At 46.0% G+C, this 19,833-nt stretch overlaps 1 protein-coding gene across 9 annotated transcripts in view; it reads left to right on the top strand.

The window, feature by feature from the left end:
* LOC117877396 (inner centromere protein-like) overlaps nucleotides 1–14,994 on the top strand; it is a 29,756-nt gene extending 14,762 nt beyond the window's left edge. For 6 of the 9 annotated variants that reach the window (XM_034770491.1, XM_034770496.1, XM_034770497.1 and 3 more), the window contains 10 exons: nucleotides 645–678; nucleotides 2,054–2,159; nucleotides 3,216–3,309; nucleotides 4,450–4,588; nucleotides 4,664–4,798; nucleotides 6,668–6,679; nucleotides 7,620–7,729; nucleotides 8,069–8,189; nucleotides 9,919–10,285; nucleotides 14,913–14,994. In XM_034770491.1, the coding sequence (XP_034626382.1) occupies nucleotides 645–678; nucleotides 2,054–2,159; nucleotides 3,216–3,309; nucleotides 4,450–4,588; nucleotides 4,664–4,798; nucleotides 6,668–6,679; nucleotides 7,620–7,729; nucleotides 8,069–8,189; nucleotides 9,919–9,957 (790 nt within the window). In that variant the 3' untranslated portion in view covers nucleotides 9,958–10,285; nucleotides 14,913–14,994. Of the gene's footprint in view, nucleotides 1–644; nucleotides 679–2,053; nucleotides 2,160–3,215; nucleotides 3,310–4,449; nucleotides 4,589–4,663; nucleotides 5,145–6,667; nucleotides 6,680–7,619; nucleotides 7,730–8,068; nucleotides 8,190–9,918; nucleotides 10,286–14,912 lie in introns of those variants that run through there. The other 3 variants (XM_034770495.1, XM_034770493.1, XM_034770492.1) reach the window with 3 other exon arrangements.
* The last annotated feature ends 4,839 nt before the right edge of the window (nucleotides 14,995–19,833 follow it).

A 19,833-nucleotide genomic window follows, 5' to 3' on the forward strand; every position in this document is an offset into this window, starting at 1 on the left:
GCAAGATATTGGCCAGCTTGACTAAGAAACTGTTCCCTTAGGCTCTGTCTGTGAATATTTCTGGTTTGTTGTGTCCCATGTATCTTACTTACTTCCTGAACCCTGTGAACTAATGTCCTTTTCCACTCTCATCACCAGACTGGGGAGGTGTGCAGTTTGTGGTCTCCAAGACTTGCAGGGTAGGGCAGATTCACCTGTCTGTGCCCCAGGGCTGTGGCATATCCTACCTATTAACCTGAGCAATGCTAAGACCTACAAGGGGCATAAACTCACTAGCATATAACTCAGCAACTTACTGTGCCACCCCCATCTGGCCTGTTCAAACAGGGTTATGTCTGTGGGTCTCATGCTGAAGTAAATTCACCCTCTGCCTGAAGATTGTAGAGTTAGACTTCAGTGCATGAGTCTTGACTCTAGCATGTACGAACAGTTCCTCCATTGATCAGAATGAATATCTTGTCCCCACTACACTTAGATATAATTATACTGAAGCAGACTGTCAGATTGTGGTCTTGGTCACCTGTAACATGCTCTTCCAAGGTGCCTAGAAGCCTCTGACAGAAGCACCACAAGAATAAAACCCATAATTTCCTTACTTCCTCTGTGGGAGCAGATAACTTGTCAAAACACCTCTCTCTCTTCAGGCCTGAACTGGAACCAAATGCTGAATCTGACAAGGAAAGGCCCAGGTCAGGCTTTCCAAAGTCAAATGGAGTAAGTTAACTATACTGCTTCTTAGCTGCTAGTTCCGGAGTCTAGATCTCTCTGCTGAACTGATAGAATCACGGTCACTGAAACTGGAGAATGTGTCTGGGGGATTGTTCTGTCTCAACTTGGTTCTTGGTATATTAAGGCACTAGACTATGAGACTTCAGAGACCTGGCTTCAAATACAAGACTTCCTGTATTATCTTGGGTGAGTCACTTAAGGACAGATTTTTAATGATATTTGTATTTAAAAATCTGGCCTTTACCCTCTGTCTTGGTTTCCAATCTTCTGCTTTTATGTCATGTCCCTTTTATTCACCCTTCTGTGTATGTTTACAATGTCAGCTTCTTAGGACATGGATTCGTACTGCCCTACTGTTTTGTACAGCGCCTAACACAACTGGGCCCTAGTCTCCATTGGAATCTCTAGGCACTATCATAAAACATGAGTAAAATTAAGGATTTGTATCAGAACATTTTATAATTTCAGTTCCCAAGTCAGCATCCTTTTACAACTTGCTTCCATTGAGCTTTGACAGACCTGTCTGAAGACCTGTGCACCAAGATTGTGTAGGCTTCTGATCGAATCACTCGCTTTCCTCACTTCTCACACGTGTCTGTGCAGGAGAGCTGTGTGGCTTGAGTGTTACGGTGCAGTGCTTGGTTTGTAAGGAGAGGAGAGGTGCTAATGCCTATGGAGTTTGTGCCTTTTCTAATCCTTCTGGTGCAGGGAAGTTGTTGCCCCCCCCCTTCCTCCCCCAGTAGCTGGGAATCGCTTGCAGCCTCAATCTAGGGCAGTTTAAAAGTAACTTTTAAAGGTGCTTGGCCAAGATTTTCAAAAGTGACTAGTGATCTTGGATGCCTCAGTTTGTGGGTGTCCAACTAGAAACTCTTGAAGGGACTCTTCCCCCCCCCCCCCCCCCCCTCGCTGAGCACGGACTCTGAAAATCAGACCTCTCTAGCAAGTTTGGGTGCCCAACCTGAGATAGCTTAGTCAGTCTAGAAAAATCTTGACCTTAAAGTCCCAGTGGAGGAAGGACAAATCTGACTCTTCTGCTTTTTGATGGGTGGTGTCTGTAACACCCCCTCCCTGCTGTGCCTTTGCTCCATGAGCAGGCATCCTGTGTCCGTAGTAGGCAGAACAGCACTTGGTGAGTCTGCCCTCCTGCCATTACAAAGAGAAAAGAGCAGTTCCTGGCTTGTTAGCAGCAGGGCTGCAATCAGTGCAGAGTGCATCCAGAGTCACTGGCTTTGCAACCTTCCTTTTCCCCCTTCCCAGGACACACAATGCTTGCTGAACCCCTGTTTCTGTGGGGGGTCTTGCTAAAGTCTGCTTCCTTCTACAGGCTCCAAAACACCTGCAGAAAACCTTCATTATTCCAAATGAAGGCAGCCCTGTTGCAGAACAGTCAGCTCAGACTGAACCACTGAATGGGGCAGAGCAGCAGGCAGGTAAATATTGCTAAAACTGTGTTGATGGAGCAGCAAGGAAGCATGGGACTGTGGAGGTCCCTTGGGGGTTTATGAAAGATCTGATAGTCTGTCTTGCATCTTTGCCACCTACTGACCTAACTTACCCTGCAAGGGCTCTTTGCTGTCTCCAGAGCAGAGTAAGATTTGTCCTGTGCTAGATCATTCAGCAGAGTTTTTCATAAATGTGCAAGATATAAATAGAAGTATTGGGAGCATAAGCTTTCGTGGGTAAGAACCTCACTTCTTCAGATGCAAGTCTGAAGTGAGGTTCTTACCCACGAAAGCTTATGCTCCCAATACTTCTGTTAGTCTCAAAGGTGCCACAGGACCCTCTGTTGCTTTTTACAGATTCAGACTAACACGGCTACCCCTCTGATACTCAAGATATAAATGAGAGCAATTGGACAGACTCAGTACAAACCACTTCAGTCTGAGCATCTAATGGTTGGGGAACTGTCGAGGAAAATATCTTAAAGCTTCAGTTTGGTTCAGTGTCTAGTGTTTAAGAGCAAAAGTAATTAGTGTTTGGACTAGTAACACTATCTTGAGATGCATGAAACAAACTGAGGAGGAACAAGAGGAGATTGCAGCCCCTCCCATCTCACTCTGCCTCAAAGTGAGGAGCTATGAGATGGGATCAGCTTTCACTGCAGTAAGTGTGTAATCCCCTAAGGATACTGTTAGAGCATCTTATTGGGATGGGGGTGGAGTGTCCAGAGTCCTCTTATGGACTAACTTATCTGTCTCATCAAGGGTCTCTACACAGAGAGGGGTGTGATCATACAAGTTGCATACTCTAATACTATTCTTTGTGATGTTGGTTAATGCACAGATACAAAACTTGTGTTTTAAAATAGCTAGTGTGTTCCTGTTTTAGCTCAGTATAAGGTTTCTGATTGGCACAGCTCTTAGCAGTAGTGTTCTGCAGTATTTTTATGAGGCTTGTCTTGGGAGCCATGAAGACAAGAACCTCTGGCATTGGACCTCTGCTGTAGGAAACCTTTCATGTGGAACTAACTGTAGCATTCTTCACAGAGAGCCATTTGAAAAAAAGTGGCACTTCTCAGAGCAGTGGGAGCAAGGAGCAGCCCCAGAATGCCAAGCCACTAGAACAGCCCTCGAGTATCCGGTATGTTTCTCCTTGGCCTCAGGCTGGGGGAGAGAAGAAAAATAAACTAGTGATCTGGAATGACTAAGTTGTTATCTATCAAGTACCTTGGTTGAAAGCTTTGGTATGATTGACCAAAGAGGGTTTCAAATCCACATAATGTACCAAAATTTTTGGGTTATAGATTTTCATCAGTTTAATACAAAATAGGTCTCTTGAAAGGCAGCATGGCCTAGTGAATTAGGCACGGATGGGACAAGAACCTAGGTATGACTGCAAGTCACTTATGTCTGCTTTCCATTTTCTGGATGGGAATAGTACCCTCTTCCCCCCCAGGGATGTAGTAAGGAATTGTGTTCGTAAATCTCTAAGTGCTGGTTGGAGGGGAGGAGTAGGGTGGCTAAGGATGGCTGTGCAGTAACTTCATAGAATAATTTGAACAGACTCTTATCTTAAGTGCCTAAAAGATCTAACAGCTTGGCTCTTTCCTTCGCTTCCCCAGCTGTTGATTCTCCTACATACACAAGAGAATGGTAGTAAAAGATCCACCAAAGCCTATTTAAATGCAGTTGTTGCTCTCAGTTCTGTCCTTTTTCAACTTCTTGTCCCCCCTATTGAGGCTCTGTTTGATCTTGTGAAATCTGCAACATCCCCTGTAGTTGGGGGGGGAAAAGTGGCAGCAAATTCTGGCACTAAAAATAAGCTAATGTACAAAAACTCTTCAAAGCAAACTAAACTTTTCACATGGTGCTGGGTATGGACAGTACACAACACACTTTTTGACTATGCCGCGTGCCCTGCCCCACCTTGCATTACTGATGCTGGCTGTGACAAACAGGTGTCTATCAGAAACTCGCATCTATCACTTACTGAAGCTGGGGCTGGAGAATAACATTGTGGTTGCTTAGTAAGATAGGCTATATCTCAATTGTTTTGTAAGTCTAGGAACCCTCCACCCTTCGCACCTCTTCCCATCCCCTTTTTCTAGCATCTTCATGGCTGCATGTTCTGAATATGTGGTGTGTTCACATAGGCATCACAGATCACTTGATGGTGCTGAGTAGGCAGGAGGGGTTGTATAAAACGAATTAAAGGCTGCGTGGAGGCCAGGAATGCTGTTTCCTGTGCTGTGTCAATGTAACACACCCTTTACTCTTTCAGGAGACAGAGTTATAAGCAAGCAGTGGATGAGCTATGTAATGGGCAGCAGCTAGAAGACTGTGACCTCTCTCCTTCATATGGCAAGACCACTTCTTCTCCTGCAAGCAAGACTCTAGCCTCGCCCAGCCCAGCCAACAAGGTGAGTAGATTCCATGGCCCCACATCACTCTGCCTATTCTGGATCCCCTTCTGATGCCCTCTGCTCTCCTTGTAGGTCGTACGTCCATTCAAACACTTTTTACAGACGGTGCAGAAGAACCAGCTGCTTGTGACCCCAGGGTCCACAGGGCACAGTAGTGTCATGAAAAACCTTATCAAACGCAACACTCCTACCCGACCGGATTCCAAGGTAGAGACGATCTCTTTTTCCCTTGAGGGTGAGAAGGGAAGAGCAAATGTATGGGGCAGGGTTGTCTGCTTTGAAATGCTCACTGCAAATCTGCATCACAAGCCGTTCAAGATTCCAAATGAGGAATGGTACCAAGGAGCAAACTTAAATCACAACTCTTCCCATTCTGATATGCTGACTGAATGTCCGATCCAGCACCCAAACTCTCCTCTCTCAGTGGTCTTGGCAGAGAGGCTAAAAACTGAATGGGCCATGAAGATTATTTTTCCCTTTGATGTCTGAAGATGCTCCCTCCAGAGTGAGACACGCTGGTGTTACAGGAGAGTACAGCATAGGCCGTGTCAGGGTAAGGGGTGTACAGGAATGCACTGCCATGCTAATATCTTTCATCAGCATGAAATTGACTGCCTGTAGTCTTTAGCTTAATTCATTGAAAATCCTTTTGACAGTCTCTTCCATGCAAAGTACTGGGTTTGGATAGTTTCCCCTGTAGCAGTTGTTTTTATGGCTGTCTGGTTGGTTTACTCCTGGGGGAATTCTGTGCCAAAAAAATATTTAAAATTCTGCACGTTTTATTTGTCAAAATAACACTATATAATCATTCTCATGCCAGTATTTAGCCTTAGATGGAGTTTACCACCAACTTTGGGCTGCATTCCCAAGCAACCCGACTCCAAGAAGACCCGGTCCCAGCGCGCCGGGGGCCGCTACTGGCCTCACACCATCCATGGGCACCTTGTGAAACCATTAAGAGGTGCCCGTGGACGGTGTGAGGCTGGTAGCGGCCCCGGCGAGCTGGGACCAGGTCTTCTTGGAGTCGGGTTGCTTGGGAATGCAGCTCAAAGCTGGTGGTAAACACTATAGAATCATGCCAGTTTCAGTTATTTTGGCAATTTGTTTCAAAATTACCAGTCAGCAAGTATAGAGAGTTAAATCCCTACAACAACCCAGTTCCTGCTTCTCTGCCCCCACTCCCACAGAGCCCAGCTGGGGGCCAGACACTCACTCATCCCCCACCCCAGCCCACACACTCTCAGACCCTGCCCTCCTAGAGCACAGGGATCCAGAGGGAGAAACAGCCTGATGCTGGGTCCCGGGCTTGTACAGTTTCCTTCATGCCGCCACCTCCTTCCTTCAGGGCGTGCTAGGAACTGCAGCTGCTGGGAACCCTCCAGATCCCTCACCCACCCCCTGCCCTGGTTTTCTTTTTGTGAGCTGGTCCAGCAGCCCCTAGTGGTGGCCAAAATCTCTGCAGCCGATTTCTGGGGTGGGGGGGAGGAAATTCTACATGCCCAACATTAATTTCTGCAAAATTCTACATTGCACAGTGGCACAGAATTCCCCCAGGAGTATAGGTTGGTCCTGGGGTAGTGGTGGCATCAGCTGTTGCATTGGGGTGAGGGGGAGATCATGCAGGGAAACAAAGGTTTGGATGTATTTTTGCATGTTTATGTGCATTTTTATAACCCCTTCATGGTATAGAAGCACCTAAAAATCCTAATGAATCTGGTCTTCCATTACCCCTATCAGTTAGCTAATATCAAAGTCTCAACATATATTGTGACCTTGAACATCAACTCCTTAAAGCTTTCCTATGCATGTAGAGAAATCTTGGCTACTCTGTCACATTCAGCCCAAACTCATTATATTCTGGGATTGCCAAACTCTAGGATGGTCAGTGGACACTTCTTTGAATTTGAAATTGGGGGGTCTCTGCTGCCCAACAGGCTGCTGGACAGTTGTAAGACAAGCAGCGCATTGAGATCCACTGAGCAAAATGAGACTAGAGTCCAAAGGTTGTGGTTCTAGGTTTACTTGTCTAGCTCCAAAAGCAGTAATCCTTGTTTCTCCTCTTTTCTATCTAAACAGGGGGATTTTGTTGTAAGTAATGACTCCTTAATCACAGAGTATGTGGGCTCATAGTGGACACATTTATTTACTCTCTAATGGGCACTTGCAGCTCTTTAACCTCACCACTAACCTGCATGCAGACCTAATATTTCTTCCGAGTCTCATCTGAGAGCGAAATGATGATGTACTGGGCAGCATGTGGAGGGTGTGTACACCAGGAAGTGAGTAAAATTGTTCAGAGTGGCCCAAAGGGGATCTAACAGTACCTGGATAAAACTCAGCCATGGCAAATACAAACTGAGAATCTCTGATGAAGGGGATTGCTATTGGACATCTCGTGGTGTGTAAAACGCTCTCCAAGGCAAACAGTAGAAGTGATACTACTTATGTCACTCAAACTAGGCTGGCCAAAGCCCTGGAGAATATACTGTAGGGAATAATCATGCTTTAGCCACTGGGAATGAACTAGATGACTTAAAAGGTCTCATGTTCTATCTTCTAGACTAAAAACCACGTGTCTAAAAAGGACCTAAAGGGGTCCCCTTCAGGGCTCTGAAAAGAATGGAGGAATCTTCATGTTTGTAGCACTGACACTGGCTAGTAGCATTAGGTGGGTTGTGGTGAATACAGCAGCACAGTCACTGATGGTGTCTTTGCCTGAACATGTCCTCTGCAGTAACTGTTTCTGCTTGGATGTTGGGCCTGAGGTGTCTTACACAAGGGAACTGCCCCACTCACCTTCCAAGCTCCTTTTCTTCTTCGGGAAATGGAGTTGTTGAACTAACACTGCTGCCAAAACAGCACTGTCTCTTTCCTAACACATGTGCCTATTCCAGAGGGAGTGTGAATGTGTCTCTGACTGAAGCTGCAGTTCCTAGGTGTGTTGTCCCTGGCTTCCTGTGCCCAAGTAGCCTAGGGCAGAAACAAGCCCCAGCAGTTGGGTATAATCTGAGCTTCCCGCCCACCCCAGGAAAAGGAGCGGCAGCGGCTGGAGAGCCTGAGGAAGAAGCAGGAGGCCGAGCAACAAAGAAAACAGAAAGTGGAGGAAGAGAAGAGACGGCGCCTCGAGGAGATGAAATTGTGAGTGGCTGCCTCTCCACCTGCTCCTTTTCTGGCTCAGCTCTGAAGCACTTCAAGGTCTTGTCTACACTGGTGACCTGCTCTGATTACTTCCATTGGTAGCTAGCTACAGCTACGTTAGTGCAAACAGCTAGTGTTGATGGTGTACAGCTGCTGCTGGTGCCAGTGGAGCTTACCCCAGTTTGAAGCAAGGGTAGGCTGAGCCAATGCAAGGCTCTTACACTCTGCATTGGGGGTTTGCACCAGTGCACTAGCTGCTCCAGTGCTGGTGCCTTGATAGCTGTAACCAGGGCAAATCCCCAGTGCAGCCAAAGCTAACTGTCCCCACTTGTCCCCCAGGAAGCGTGAGGAGCGTCTGAGGAAGGCACTGCAGGCTCGCGAACGGGTGGAGCAGATGGAAGAGGAGAAGAAAAAGCGGATGGAACAGAAATTCTCTCAAAGTGAGGAGAAGACCGAGAAGGTAAGAGACCCAGCCTGGAAACAGAGCCCCTACGGACAGCTGGGTTTTCTCACGGCAATGGGCAGTGAACCTAGTAGGGGGTAGCGATGGATTGCCTCACTGTGCAATAAACATATCAGCAGTTACTAAAATTCTCGATGCTAGTGACACTGACCACAGGGGCCATGAGTGAGTAATGAGGCTACTCGGTATTAGCACAAAAAGAGTCACTTCAGGGCCTATCTGTAGTCCTCTGTTCAACAGGGAAAGGCTCTGCTCTGTCAAGTCCATGCAACAGTGTTGTTTATTCCTATCATGGATTTCAGTGTCTATGGTACTCTAAGCTCTTTGAGGACTAGTAGTGGTGTCTTATCAGCAGGCCCTGTGCCCTGCAACCAGACTACAAGTGTTGAGTGGGGTGCTCAGGTTTGGGTTGGCTCAGTTCTCATCCTCCTGCCTGTGCAGTCAGCCCAGTGCCAGCTGTGTGCCCCACCCCTGCCAGCTGCCACCACTTCACTGTGCTGTGTGTGCACTGCAGAGTGACAGGCCCTGCAGCTCCTTGGCACACTCACTCCACAGCACACAGTATGCAGCCATGGGTGTGCTCAGTCAGCGCAGTGCTGACCCTGTGGGCAGGAGCAGGTGGTAGTGCTGAGTCAGGTTCATGGGAAGGGTTGCGCTTAGATCAGAAAATGGAATGGAATGGACTGGGTCACGGCGGCTCTGGTCATTAAAAGTCCCATCGGCGGTGCTGCCTGGCTAAGGGAGGCTAGTCCCTATCTGTTCCGACACTGCGGAAGCGGCAGCAACAGGTCTGGCTCCTAGGCAGGGGGGCCATGGGGCTCCGCGTGCTGCCCCCACCCCAAGCACCGTCTCTGCACTCCCATTGGTCAGTTCCCGGCTTGCGCACCTCCACCTAAGAGCTGGACCTGCTGCTGGCCGCTTCCGGGGCACAGCGCGGTCTGCGGTGCCAGGATAGGCAGGAAGCTGACCGGGAGCTACCCAAGGTAAGCCCGTGCCCCAATTCCCTGAACCCCCCCCCCAAACCCAGAGTCCCCTCCTACACCCCCAGCCCAGAGCCCCTTCCCATACCCTGAACCCCTCATTCCTGGCCCACCCTGCAGCCCTCATCACCTCATCCCCCAGCTCCGTTGGGTCACAGACATCAACAATTTTCTTCAACTGGGTCGCCAGAAAAAAAGTTTGAAAACCACTGTCCTGGGGCAGCCCAAGAGCTTGGGGATCCAGCTTGGTATGTCTGGCTTAAGCTCCGGGAGAAGGTTGACATTAACTGAAACCCTTTTTTCCTCTTTCCAAATGAGGACAAAAACTGAACAGGCTACAGAGCTTGTTCCCATTCTGGGTGATAGGTCATAAAGCAGATCTTTTCAGGATCCATCCTCCAAGGTTATGGGGAAAGACTAAAGGACTGCATCTTTCCCTTGCACTAACAGCCAGAACTGCATACAGTCCTTGGTACTCTTCTCACAACCATGTGTTCCTTTCCACATGTTCTTGCTTATTGCTCTGCCACTCAGCTAAAGTGAAGGAATCTTGCATTTGTGGTCTTCTCACCTCCATGTCCCCTGTTCATTTTGCACATCCATTTTGCGTGCTAGAAAACTATACCTCAAGCAAAAGGAAAGCCCATCTTCCTGCTGGCTTTTCCTTGTTCTGATGAAGGTCACGTAGCAATATGACATCCTGTAATTTGGATTCTGTGTAACTCTGTTTCATGTACTCTTTACAGTTATTCCTGGTGATGGTCTTCTCCTCCTGTGAACTCTGACTGGGGCTGAAGTCGCTGCACTGGGTGCCATCTGCCTTTAAAATATTTATACGCTTCACTGGGGCTTTGGACTTTCACTCTGCTCCAGAGAAAGGCATCTTCCCCCATGGGATGTGATGGGGGCCCCATCCTTCTGAAGAGCGCCTGACTCTTCTTTCTATGGTAGATAAACATGTCAAGACTGTCCCGCGTGAGGCTCGGCAGGGTCCAGACCTGATGTGTGTGATTCTCTCAGGTGCGAGAAGAGAAGGTGGTAGAAGAAAAGCTGAAGAAAAAAATAGCTAAGAAGACTGAAGTGGAGACCCGAAAACACAAAGTGCTGCAGATGGTAAGAGCAAGATTAGGTCCCATCTTTAAGGAGAAGAGTTCTTAGAGGAAAAACAGAATGATGGGAAATCTGCACAGTGTGCTTCATATGGGGAAGAGGGCAGAACAATAACCAGTAAATAGCTGTGAGGGAACAGGCCAATGAGTATGTCAGAATAGATTTACCTACACGCACGCAGAGACATGCACGCACGCAGAGACATGCACGCACGCAGAGACATGCACGCACGCAGAGACATGCACGCACACATACAGAGAGAGACATGCACGCACACTGACTCTCTCTCCTCCCCAACCTCCCAGTATCCTACTCCTTTTGTGACTGAAGTACCTTATCACTTCTTTCCTTCCCAGTGAGGGTGGGGTAAGGTCACTCTCCAAGTATGTTCTAATGCATCTCACCATTATGAGTTGCATAGCACCATAAATGTGCATGGTGTTTTTACTGACCTCTCCTTCATATACACTTTTCCACAGGGCTGAAATTTTCAGACGTAGGTATTAGTTTCCAAACACTCAGCCCTCCATTTTCTGTAAGGGACTAGGAAAGCTCAGGTGCATAATTCCATCCCAGACTTCCTAGCAATTCCATGACTAAATGAATTCTGGAGATGGGTATCTTTTGTGCTGTCACCTATATCCAGGTGCAATAAGTGCTGGGGGTGGTGATGTCCCTCTTTATATAACAGCAAATGTGGGGGGCAGGAGGAGGGGCTGCACAACTAAGGTCCAAGACTCTGGTGGTGGTGATGAGGATGGGTCAGAGTAGGTATCATTCAGGCTAGGAAAGGGCACTTGACCCATAACTCACCCACCCTCCCCATTTAGCATAGAAGAAGTGGACTGACTTTGCCTTCCCAGGAGGAGGATGAATGCAAGTTGCAGGAGCTCCTGCAGAAGAGGAGAGAGGATGAACAGCAGGACAAAGGGAGGAAGATTGCGGAGCTGAAGAAACTGGCAGAGCAGCAACAGGTGGAACAGGCAAAGGAGAGGTGAGAGCTGGCCTGTTTCCACACCCCTGAGAAGAGGGAAGGGGGCGGAGCGACAAGCATGGCAAAGCAGATCTTGTCAGTACTAGGAGAAGGGTGTGAGCGATGGGCTATAGTGGAGGGTTCTGGGTGCAGAAAGCAGGTATCTGAGCATCCTGGATGGGAAGTGACCTGGGTCCTTTGTGACTCACTTGGTTATGCTTTGATTTGCCAGGAGTCACAAACAGCAAGAGAAGGGGAAGGCCCTTCACCTGCAGATGGAGCTGGCAGTGGTTACAGAGGAGGAGGAAAACCAAAAGAAGGTGGGGAGTTGAGACTCTGTGTCATGCACTGGACTTTATTCTATTTGTCTTTGGCCTTGAGCATGCCTTTAGCTTTACCAGCTGCATTCTCCTAGTGAAGGGTAGCAGTGAGGCCTATAATCTCCAAATCAGCAAGAGGCTGAGTTGGAGTCTAACAAAGAATTGCTGCTGTTCCTCCACTGTGAAGAGAGTGTCTGTCCCCATCATTGGGTAGTGTCCCATCCTGCTGAGGGAGGGGATGAATGGGAGACTAGGTCCTCTCATATAGGACCAGTCAGATTCAATAGACGTGAAAACAGGGTGATCTGTTTATAACTTGGACTTGTTAACAGGAGGAACAGAGTTCAGAAGAGCAGGAACGGCAGCAACCACGGGAAAATAAAACCAAGCCACCAGAATCTGTTGCTATTGTTCCCAGTAAATGGCTGAATATAACAGTGGAGGTGAGTGAGCCAAGAGCCTGAGCAAAGACGGGTTCCAGTGTCTACTGGGCTCTAAATTCCTGGGTCCGTGGAGGCCTTTCCTCTTTGTATGGGACATTCTCCTTCAAAGAGGGCAGGGATGTCTCTTATCTGAGCAGCCATAAGAAACTTGGCTCAACACAGAAACAATGGAGAGAATTCTTTTGTTTGGAATGTAAAACAAATGATAGGAAATGGCCACATGATGGCACTAGATCCTGAGGAATCCTGGGAGTTGGTGCTGTATTGTAGCCTCTCACTAGTGACATCAGGTAGCTGTCTTCATGAAACTTCCATGCTTCTCCAGAGTTGAAACACCATTGTGTTTCTAGCCTAGATGTGTTTGGTGAATCAAACTGAAAAGCTAGACATAAGGCATAATAGATCAGCTTTGCTTTTTCAAGCAGCCAGCTACTGCCTCTTCCATAACTTCTGGTTGTCTGATGCCTGATACCATCTGAAACTTGATTTGTCTTGTATTCTGTGACTGTATTTTATAGCTCACTGGAAAAATGAGGGACTCTTTATTGGGTTCACATAAGAAATGTCCTTGCAGCAGGTGGTGGGTCTCATTTTGACACACTGCCCCTCTTCAGCCATGCTGGAACAAAGCCCTTTTTTCTGCTCTCAGCAAACTCTCTATATAGTGAAATTGGCCTACGTGACTGTCTCATGGGTTCTTACGCTTATTTCTAAAAATGACTAGGTGTTGCACTTACCTGTAGTCGGGAGTTGAATGTTAAAAACCTCATGTCTTCTTATGGCTTGTATTATGGCTAGGAATTTCTGTCATAGTCCCACAGTACTAGGCTCTATACAAACAAGTAACACTCCCTGCTCCAGAGAGATTACAGTCCAGGGGTCAGATGGGACGTGACAAGTGGACAAATGGAGAGGGTGAGGGGAATGTAGTTACACAATGAACAGAGACGATCAGAAAAAATGCAAGTCTCTTCTTGGCACTTGCCTCTCCCGTGCCAGATGGAAACAATTTGTAGGCATCACAGCAAGTGAGACTTTAAGAAGGGATTCAAAGGTGGATAAGTGGGTGGCTCTTCAAATGTTGACTTTTGTCCCCTATGCGTAGTATCTGACAACTAATGCAAGACGCTTACGTTCTCTTTGGGTGGGGAAGATGTGTAACACTGAGTCAGCAACTCCTTCCCTTGGTTTGAAAAAGATCTGACTCCTGAAGCACTTTATGGTTGTATGAAGCCCCTTAGGTGTGTGTGCTTTTCAGAAGGTTTTGTTGCTGTAGAACAGGAGCACCAAGCAGGCTCTGATAAGTTGCTTCCTTGCCTCTGCTGCTGTATGGAGGGAGTGAGATGGAAGGAACAGGTCCTGTGACTGTCCATCTTCCCACCTCCTACCTAAGAACTATCAAACAGCTAATGGTGCTCAGTCCTGTACAGTGTACTGGATAGACAAGCATCAGTGGGTTTACAGTCAGAGTAATTGTTGCTGCTGCTTTTAGTTGTACTTTCCAGCCATACTATTCCTGTTGCATGAAAGATGGTGCTGCTGAACACCTATAGGGTGAAAAAACAGGGCAACTTGCTGCTGTTCCAAGAATGATATTGTTGATGTTGATCTCTTGATTGTATACAGCTCATTTAAAAAAAAAATGTTATCAGCAACACATGGCTTTAGATGAGTCTCTACACTTAGCTTGATTTTTTTTTTTTCAGGTTAATTATAGAATAGCAAATGTCTGACATCAAATGTGACTCAGATAAACTCAGTAAACTATGTTGTATACAGCAGTCCTGTAGCTTAAAATGTTACGCTTCAGCACAGCCTGGTAGCTTACTAGGTGAGAGATCCACATTCAATTCTTAAATCCTCCCTCCACAAACTCTCTTAGTTGGCATGGGTTTGGAAGCACAGCCAAAGCAGCCTGCTCAGCCCCCACGGGGGGGGGGGGGGGGGGGGAGAGAAGAGAGAGTGCTCTTTTTTCTTTTCTTTTTTTTTTTTTTTTACTACACAAGGATCTCCACTGGCACATGGAGTGACTTTCTGTGCTGTAACATGCAGTTTAAGACTAGAGCTAAGCTTGTAAGCCTTTTCTGAGTGGCTACAGAGGCTGCTCTCTGCAGTTACAGGGAAGCTGCACTTTCTGTAGGTTATTGCCCTATAGCAATGGCATTTACGTCTCAGAAACACTCTGCAGTGTGTGGTTACTATAGGACAGTGCCCTGCAGTATTGCTTTTGGAGCATGTGGATGCCAGTCTAGGTTAAGTTTATTTAAAAAAAATAATAATAATAAAAGCTTTGACAAGAATCTAAGGAAGTTAGGCTCAGTTGAAAATCCCAGCCCAAATTATTTAACCAGTATATTTCTTCTGAATTATCATGTGGCTATTGTTGCCTTCCCATAAACAGACAGGCGTGATCTCTTGATCTGGTGTTTTGGAGTGGGATTGAAGATCAGGTATGAACGTGACATTGACTGCCAGAGTCACACCATTGCCACTTCCTGTCTTCCATGGCTCACCTTTGTTCCCTCCAGGGCAGAGTATCTATTTCATTCTCCTGCCCATGGAGACTCATGGCAGAACAGTAATGTGTGATTCAAACCTAGTGTTGTATGGATAGCAGCAATACTGTGTATATATTAATAAACTTGTTGGTGCTGACATTAGCTGTCCTACCACCTGCTGTTGGCACCAGTGATTCTTGGAGTACACAATGTAAATCTCCTGCACCTAGATCCTTGGATATTTCTATCATAAATAACAAATAGACTAACCAAAATCAACAATGGGTTCTTTCTAGAAACTCAAGCTGTCTCATCAGCACCACTACATAGAAATATTATTATAAGGTAATTGATTTTTTTTAAGGCTATATATCTAACTTTTCTATTTGGTTTCAGAAATCTCCTGTCTCTGACTCCTATCAAGGGCCCCCTTTAGGATCAAAAGAACACAGATTTCCCAAGGTAAATCCAAATAACTATGGGCTGGATCTGAACAGTGATGACTCCACAGATGATGAAAGCCAGCCCCGCAAGCCCATCCCTGTCTGGGCCACTGGTACGTGCAGATCTTGTTATACCCACTGAAACTTCATCTATGAGAATTTGGAAGACCCCAGATTTCTCAGGGAGGCTTAGAAGTAGAGGAAGCCACAATTTAGGCCAGAAATGCACTAGACTTCAGCTTATTGCAGTTCCATATGGTACTAGCTTTGAGTGGTAATCTGAGCAGGAGCTGCATTCCTGCAGGTGCTATTGTTCGGATGTTAATTTGGAATCCCTTGTGCCCATCCCTAGAGTTGAAGTGCTTTTGCACTGTCTGAAAACAGAAGGCTAGGGAGTTCACCAGTGCCTGGCAATCCTTTCTTTCAGTGATGGGTTTTCCACAGTACTTGGGATACCTGGAATGTGAAAGATGCCTTGGAAACCAATTATATTCTCTGCATGAGGGGGAATGTAAGGTTCTGTATGAAGCCAGGCAAAACCCTACCTTGATCCAGTACTGAGAATTCAGTATCTGCCATGTCCACCCCAAATCTCTTCCAGGACTGGCTCTGTGGGCAGGGCGAGAGAGCCTGGAGGGTTGCTTTTAGATCTTGACTTTCATGCACTGATTCGCAGTAATCATGGTACCAAGGGAGTGAGGTTTAACAGGAGCACTGAGATGCTACCAAGGGCTGGTCTACACTAGGGACGGGGATCGATCTAAGATACGCAACTTCAGCTACGTGAATAGCGTAGCTGAAGTCGAAGTATCTTAGATTGGGTTCAGAGTAGCAGCCGTGTTAGTCTGTATCCGCAAAAAGATACAGATCTTAGATCGATTTACCTGGGGTCCACACGGCACAGGATCGACAGCCACGGCTCCCCCGTTGACTCCGCTACCACCGCTCACTCCGGTGGAGTTCCGGAGTCGATGGGGAGCGCATTCGCGGATCAATATATCGCGTCTTAACGAGACGCAATATATCGATCCCCGATAAATCGATCGCTACCCGCCGATACGGCGGGTAGTCTGGACGTACCCTTAGACTGCTCATGTAACATGGTGGTTATTTTCGCAGGGGCTCCGCTTAATCAAGCGGTTACATACCAATACTACAACCCTCCAAATATCGAGACACTCTTTGGGCTGATCATAAGCCCTAAACTGGAGGACATTTTCTACAAGAACAAGCCACGATATTTCAAACGCACCAGTTCTGCTGTCTGGCACTCACCACCCCTTCCCGGTACCAAGTCTACACTGGGCCTGCCCTACAACCTGAAAAAGTACTGAGGAAGGAGAATGTCCCTCTTCTGTCCACCTGCCGTTTCAATGTTGTCCTGGTTTTTGTGTAAAGGAAAAAAAATCTTTTCTAAGATCTGTTTTTTTTTTTTTTTTTAAATATTTGCATAGAATAAAAGCTTTAAAATAATCAGGGCCACCTTCCTTCCTGTCTGGGGTGGGTTTTTGTTGACACTTCGAGATGTGCTGTGGGGAAGAGCAGAGGCTTACTAAACTACAGCACTGCCCTCTGTGTCACTTTACTTCCTTCTATGCCCTCTCCCTTATGTGTACACATGGTGTTGTGTGGCACTTGAGAATCCCTGTCTGATTGTATGTCTCTAAGATGGCAGTGCAGATGTTCTGAATGGACAACTGACAGCATTACGTAGCTTATCTTTTTGGGGTAAGCTAAATGCCCAAATAAAAGAGCTACATGGAAGATTATATCTCAGATGAGTAGGACTTGCTGTCTTCATGGCCTGAGCTCTTCACTTGCTCCTTAGTAGTTAAAATGTACGGCTTTTATAGTGCCCTCGAACTTTTGATCTGAAATCTTCATGCTTGGTCTTAGGCTGGAAGTGACTTTTATTTGGACTGTTTAATATGCCTGAATGGATTTTTATCACCCAGTGTTTTGTTTAAAAAATCAGTTAATTAAATCAAATTCCAGATGCTGCTTTTGCACTCAACTCAAAAGCAGTTCTACTAGTCTGTATATATTAACTGGGAGCCTTTCCTCTTGACTTCTTTCTAATCTGTAACAGCTGAAGGAGCATCTTCAGAGTTACGCTCCTTTTTGCCTGCTCAAGTCAAGTACCAAAGTGAGAGGTCCCAGGTGTGTGGCAGTCCATGCAGTTAGTCTCATCAGTTACTGCTGTCTGACGCACTGGAAGAAGTGGGGTGGGCTGAACCCGTGGACTTCTTCACAGGGTGGATTTGATTTAAATAACTAGTCAGGAAGACTCGATTTAATCATGGTTTTCTACATAAAAGTGCATTCATGCAGTTATAACTTTAATACATTTTCTTCACAACTCAGATAGATGTAGGTTTCATTTTTAGAAGGTACACACTATACATTTTAAACACATTTTAAAACAGTGATTTATTTTGAAAACTTTTCAGATTAGTTTTACAGCTATATCAGAAAATGAATGATTGTTCAGTTATTTCATTTACCAAAGGTAATTGAAGCAGATAGTTCACCTCCCAATGACTTCATAAATTTATAATCCCTATTCCATGATGAGATATCTTTGAGCTATAATGTATCTTAATTAAAACTAGGTTAGGTTTTTTCCTCAGAGCATTTTATCAAAAAAATCTTTTTTTTTTTTTTTTAATCATTGATTTTTATCCACCCTGCTTCTTCATATGTCCTCTAAGGATCTTGATTTTTTCTACTCAGCATGAGCCCTACTCAACAATACAATACTCAGTGCAGTACAGTAACACCCCTCAGCTCTTCAACTTCTCACCTGCACACTGGCTGGATCTAGATCACTAAAGGTCACAGCCGATGAGTAAAGTACCCAACAAGCTGGAAGTGAAGACACCATAACTGGATGCTGTGAAAGAGTGGAACTGTGCTGCTCTGAATGTACCTGAGCTTTTGAAAGTTCTGTACCACTGGGCCAGGTTCCAATGTGGATGTTGGAGCAAAAATCATTCTGCAACATACAAACCTGTGTCCAACAGCTTCTTGCTTATACGTTAGTTGTTTCTAGAAAAACGTGTTCTCTAGATGTAGCCAAACTCCTTTGGGCTGCAGAGGTTACTAAGTCTTATTGGAAGCTTTCCCTGCCACTGTCTGTGCTGTCCCTGAGGCGTGGCTGGAGGACAGTTTGTTCCATGCTTCAGAGGAGGAAAACACTGAACAAAACCTGCCGACTCCATCTCTGCACAGCTCCTCTCCCAGTTCCCTGTACTGCACAGAGGTAATTAAGAGCTGGGAACTGTCAAGTTAGATATTCAGATCTGTTTCAGAATCTCTCGCTATATCGGCTCAGGTTTGAAATACTGTAGGTGAATGGCAGAGCCCAAGGGGAGGGAAGGGTGGCTCAGTTGTGTTACTGAGGCTGGCTTCATTGCTCAGCATCACTTTGCTCTCCCTAAGTTATCTTGACATGTGGCTCAGAGGTACAAAGCTTTAATTGTCGTCTGTTTTGAAGGCTGGCTGAATGTTTCATTAATAAGCCAGAGACCCTATGGCAGGGGAACTTTCCTGCTTATCTAACCCAGTTGCCAACTTGCACAGTTGTGAACTAGATAATTGAGTTCTGGGTCATAGACTGTCGTGTGGTGGGAGAGATGTATACGGTCATCCTTCTACAGAGAGTGTTGGGCAGCCAAGTTAAATGAAAGGAGCATTTAAATACATTCTGCTGGTGAAGTGGAGGGAAGACAGAAGAACAAGTTCTGCTGTGCCGTACCCACTCAGCGGTGGGGATAATGTCCTTTTAAACTTTAGCAAAGCAGAGAGTGTCTTTGGAAACACAGATCTTTGCTTTACAAAAGCCTTGTCTATGCTAGGGAAATACAACAATGGTGGAAAAACTTGTAAATACTACTTCACCCAGCACTGTTGCTGGCAGTGGAGGAGTGGTAATCTAGGTCTACTTCCACTTATGATGTTCTTCCAAATTCCATCCCTTCTAATCCTGCTCCAGATAAGACAAATCACCCATGGAGGCAAATGATGGCAGCTGCAGGAGCCTTGTCTACACTGGAAGTTTCTAGCATTGGTGGCACTAGTGAACCTAAACAAGTGTTAGTGATAGTAGGAAAGTGTTGGTAGGAAACTTCTGTAAAACTTTCCCTAGAGGAGCAAAGGCTATGATGCATTTTTGGAGGTGGGGGAGTTCTAAAGAGCCATCATGCCTCGAGCTGTGTAATACAAGCTAAGTGCTTTCTACGTCAAATGGAAATCTCATGACATAAAGAGTTGGGAGTCTTTGTCTCTGAGATGAAGTGACTAAATGGGGGGAGAACAAGGGGAGAGTGTGTGTGAGAATGAAGCAATCTCTCTTCTTGAAGGAGGAAGAGAAACCAGGAGTCTTCATTGGCTTCCTGGTACATAAGTCATAAAAAGAGGGGTGGGAGGTGGCTGCTGTCTTATCCCAAGATCTGCCCTGGTCTGTCAGAAACCCCTTGATTCCAAAGGAGCCAGGAGGTGCATGACCTCAACTTATTGTCCTAGAGGTGATTACGATATCAGTCAGTAGTGCCTTCAGAGTGAAAAAGAGGAAAATGGGCTGGGAATAAGAGGATGCACTTAAACCTGCGTCTCTTACAAACAAACAAACAAATCCTAGTCCCATGATGCTACTGCTCAGCAATATGACTCGCACTCAGGGCAGCATCATTGATTCTGTTGCTCTTTCAGACGGTGTTATTACACTGGTCTACAATTTTTGAGAAGTCGTCTGCTTCAGAGATAAAATGTGCTATTTATTATGTATTTTGATGTGCTGAATTCAAATATGACAATTAAAACAACAGATTGGCTACTGTTTCTAAGATATTTACGTTTTTACATTTTATGTCTAT

This window comes from Trachemys scripta, chromosome 4, assembly GCF_013100865.1.
Source record: "Trachemys scripta elegans isolate TJP31775 chromosome 4, CAS_Tse_1.0, whole genome shotgun sequence".
Classification (NCBI taxonomy): domain Eukaryota; kingdom Metazoa; phylum Chordata; order Testudines; family Emydidae; genus Trachemys; species Trachemys scripta.